This window comes from Monoraphidium neglectum (genome assembly GCF_000611645.1).
Source record: "Monoraphidium neglectum strain SAG 48.87 unplaced genomic scaffold scaffold06222, whole genome shotgun sequence".
NCBI classification, from domain to species: Eukaryota; Viridiplantae; Chlorophyta; class Chlorophyceae; order Sphaeropleales; family Selenastraceae; genus Monoraphidium; species Monoraphidium neglectum.
In genome coordinates, this window is record NW_014007414.1 from 2,308 (window position 1) to 2,814 (window position 507).

The 507-nt window shown below is 73.4% G+C and overlaps 1 protein-coding gene across 1 annotated transcript in view; it reads right to left on the reverse strand.

The window, feature by feature from the left end:
• The window catches only part of MNEG_16301 (hypothetical protein), a gene marked incomplete at both ends in the record, with an annotated part of 2,242 nt that extends 1,899 nt beyond the window's left edge, over positions 1–343 (reverse strand). Inside the window, one exon of the mRNA XM_014035229.1 lies at positions 116–343. Coding sequence (XP_013890683.1) covers positions 116–343 — 228 coding nt within the window. The remainder of the gene's footprint in view (positions 1–115) is intronic.
• Between the last annotated feature and the right edge of the window lie 164 nt (positions 344–507).

Here is a 507-nt window from a genome sequence, read left to right on the forward strand (position 1 = left end):
GCGCTGTGAGGCGCGCTTGCGGGCGGGTGCGTGTGGCGCAGGGTCGTCGCAGGTGGGCCCGCCGGCCGTTCGCGCCGGCCGCGCCGCCAGCCGTTGGGCGGCAGCTGCCGCGCACCTGCCACAGCTCGACGGAGGGCGTATTGACGGTGAGGACCTTGTCTGCAGGGCCCGACAGGTCAGCGCTCGCGCGGGTGACTAGGACGCTGCCCTGAAGCTGCCCGGCGGTGACGCTGGCCTGGCGCGTGACCGTCACCGAGAAGTACGCCGTGCCCTTCTCGGTGGCCGTGTAAGTGAGGCTGGCCGGCCACACGGTCTTGGTCGGCGTAGTCCATGTGTAAGACATCGTCCAAGGGGTGGCGATCTGGATCGGCTTTGCCTGGAAAATGATGCTGACCGCTTGGCCCTCGGCGCAGGAGGGCAGGAGCGCCGCCACGGCCGCGAGCAGGATCAGCAGCGGCGCCGGGCGCGGCGGCCGGGCGCGGCGCGGCGCGGAGGGCGCGGCGCGGG